At 42.2% G+C, this 3,086-nt stretch overlaps 1 protein-coding gene across 1 annotated transcript; it reads right to left on the reverse strand.

The window, feature by feature from the left end:
* Window positions 1–1,120: 1,120 nt before the first annotated feature.
* On the reverse strand, window positions 1,121–2,111 carry LOC131816347 (olfactory receptor 3A2). The gene has a single exon (XM_059149019.1). The coding sequence runs from the start codon at window positions 2,066–2,068 to the stop codon at window positions 1,121–1,123; it is 948 nt and encodes a 315-aa protein (XP_059005002.1). The 5' UTR covers window positions 2,069–2,111.
* Window positions 2,112–3,086: the final 975 nt, after the last annotated feature.

Genomic DNA, 3,086 nt, shown 5'->3' on the forward strand with positions numbered 1-3,086 from the left:
TCCAAGAGAGGCTGAGGAAAAGATGCAAATCAGAAATGGATGAGCTGAAGGCTGAATAAACATCAGGATGAGAAATTTCTCTGGATTGGAGCTGTACTGATGTATTTATAAAGTTAGAAAGAGGCATTACTACCAGAAACCTCATGTATGGGGATTTTTGGAGCTAAGAGATTTGGGAGGAAAAAATAAGACTTTGAAGGAAAAAGTTATATTTTACATTCCTCACTGAAAAAACCAAAAGACGTGGTTGGAGTATAAATGCTTATTCTTCCAAAAGCTTTATCACATATGTGAACAGGAGGATTCATCCAATAACAAAGGGGTGAAGATGGAACATTCTTTTTTGACATGAAGATATATCGTGTGTGCATTAATGCAGTTTTAATTTAGTGATCTGTTTCTCTCTACAGACCTTGCGTGTCCACTAAACATCCTATTGGGTTCTTGTGTGGCAGTGAAGAGAAGGAATTGATTTTTTTTTTTTTTTTTTTTGGAGGTGAAAGGTAAAGTGTAGAATAGAATAAACTTGGCACTGGACCAATGGTTTTAAACTGTTTTCTGCACTCTGATCTAGGTGGAATCTTATGTCCCCACCAGAAAAAAAAAAAACTTCACCATGATATTCCTGGTTACTTAGGTTAATGGGTTACATATTAGCCAAATAGCCCTTCCCCGTAGGACATTAGTGTCCAGAGCTACCCAGCCCCTAAGGCTTCAACCTTACCTAGAAAATGAGCACAGCTATATACAAGGCAGCAACTTACCCAAGGCACTTGCTTATATCCTCCTATCTTTGTTTTTCTTTATAGCCCTTACTGATGTGTGATATTCCACACATGATGCTTATTTTTGTCTCTCTTAATTAGAATGTGACTTGCATAAGTTCAGAGACTTCTACTTTGTTCACTAGTCCCCTAGGAGAGTGTCTGGATCATAGAAGCAATTTAATAAATATTTGCTGTATGAATCAGTTATGTAGGACTTCTTTGCTGGACAAATACATCACACAGATCTTCAGGCAGTGAGAGATATGGTTTGGGACCATTTTCCAAGGTTATTGCCTTCATGAGAATTTTCCCTTAAACCAGAAAAGGCAAGAAGGAAGGGATGCTATCAACCTTTAGGTCAGTGACTGCCTCCCCACAAGTACTCGCCACAGGGCACCCTGGACATCAGGGTTTCTAAGGCTGTAGATAAGTGGATTCAGCATGGGATTGATAACAGTGTTAAAGACCCCAACCCCTTTATCCTTGTCTGAAGACTCCTCAGAACCAAGACGCATGTAGTTGAAGATACCAGTACCATAGAAGAGGCAAACCACAGTGAGGTGGGAGCCACATGTGGAAAAGGCCTTCTTCCTGCCTTCCACTGAGCGGATTTGTAGGACTGCAGCTGCCACATGTGCGTAAGACACAGTGATGAGGACCAAGGGGGTTACAGCCATGAAGGCTGCTGCTACAAAGAGCAGCAGCTCGTTGAGTTGGGTGCTGGAGCAGGAGAGCCGGAAGAGCTGTGGGAGGTCACAGTAGAAGTGATTGACTGCATTGGGACCACAGAAGTTGAGGGTATTTAGGGCAATAGTGTGATTTAGTGCATTAGTGAAACCTAAAGCCCAGGACATAGCCACCAATATTTTCTGGACTGTCTGGCTCATTTTGGTGTTGTAAGTAAGGGGCTGACAGATGGCCAGGAATCGGTCATAGGCCATGACGGTCAACAGAAAGCAGTCCATCCCAGCCAGAAGGTGAAAGAAGAAAAGCTGTGTGAGGCAGGCTCCATAGGGAATTGTACGCTTGTGGGACAGGAGACGAGCCAACATCGAGGGAACAGTGACAGTGATGCACCCAACATCCAGCACTGATAGGTTCCCCAGGAAGAAGTACATGGGGGTGTGGAGTTTAGGCTCCACCAAGATGGCAGCCAGAATGCTGAGGTTGCCTCCGACTGTGACCAGGTAGGCAACGAGGAAGACTACAAAGACCACAGACTGTAGCTGTTCTGTTTCTACTAGGCCCAGTAGAATGAACTCAGTAACAGACGTCCTGTTGACTCCAAATTCTGGATCCATGAGTTTCTGTAAGGCAATGTCCCAGGAGGGGAGATAATCAGTCTATTCCAATGTATTTATTTATTAAAACATAAATGTTTTAACCCACCTATGTTCAGAGCCAGTTCTCAGCTGTCTAAGGGATAATATTTCCACTCCTCAGGTCATCTCTTACTCACTGACCTCCTCCTTCACCTCAATACCTTTACTCTGCTCTCAGCTGAGATACCCAAAACCATCACCACTTTGTCCCTTCTATCCTGTCCTACCTAGAAGGCTCAGAATACTTGGGAAAATGAATAAAGATAAAAGCAGACTTCCTGGGGCACCTGGGTGGCTCAGCCTGTTAAGTGATTGCTTTTGGCTCAGGTCTGGGATGGAATCCTGCATCAGGCTCCCTGCTCAGTGGGGAGCCTGCTTCTTCCTCTCCCACTTCCCCTGTTTACGCTCCCTCTTTCACTGTGTCTCTCTCTATCAAATAAATAAATGAATAAATAAAATCTTTAAAAAAAACCAAACAAACTTCCTCTTTATATGTAATGAGGTTAAGATGGATTTCTCCATTTCACTTTGAGGGATCAACCCAAACAATAAGCAGATTTCAAGATAGAAAAATTAATATTTCCAGAGAAACCGGAAAGCATTTGAAAACCCAGGTTTTAAAGCTTCTAGAGATATTGAAGATCAAACAAATATATAGCAAGACTCAGACCCATGATTGCAGATACCAGGTAGTTCAGCCAAGCACATTTATCCAAGGTGAGGGACATACTCTGAAGTATAAGTTCAAAATCCTATGTCAATAAATTGCTGATGTTCTTGGAGCCAACTACTTGGAGCCTTTACATTAGACTTCGAATAATTTAATTTAAATTTAATTTAAAGTTATTTATTCTTTCTTAAAAAGATTATATTTATTTATTTATTTGTCAGAGAGAACAAGAGAGATTGTGCACAATTAGGGGGAGAGGCAGGCAGATGGAGAAGGCTTCCTGTTGAGCAAGGAGCCCGATGCGGGAATCAATCTCCAAACCCTGGG

Source organism: Mustela lutreola, chromosome 15 (assembly GCF_030435805.1).
Source record: "Mustela lutreola isolate mMusLut2 chromosome 15, mMusLut2.pri, whole genome shotgun sequence".
Taxonomy (NCBI): domain Eukaryota; kingdom Metazoa; phylum Chordata; class Mammalia; order Carnivora; family Mustelidae; genus Mustela; species Mustela lutreola.

Coding starts and splice junctions, on each gene's coding strand:
- LOC131816347 (XM_059149019.1), bottom strand. CDS start 2,068: ATGGATCCAGAATTTGGAGTCAACAGGACGTCTGTTACTGAGTTCATT.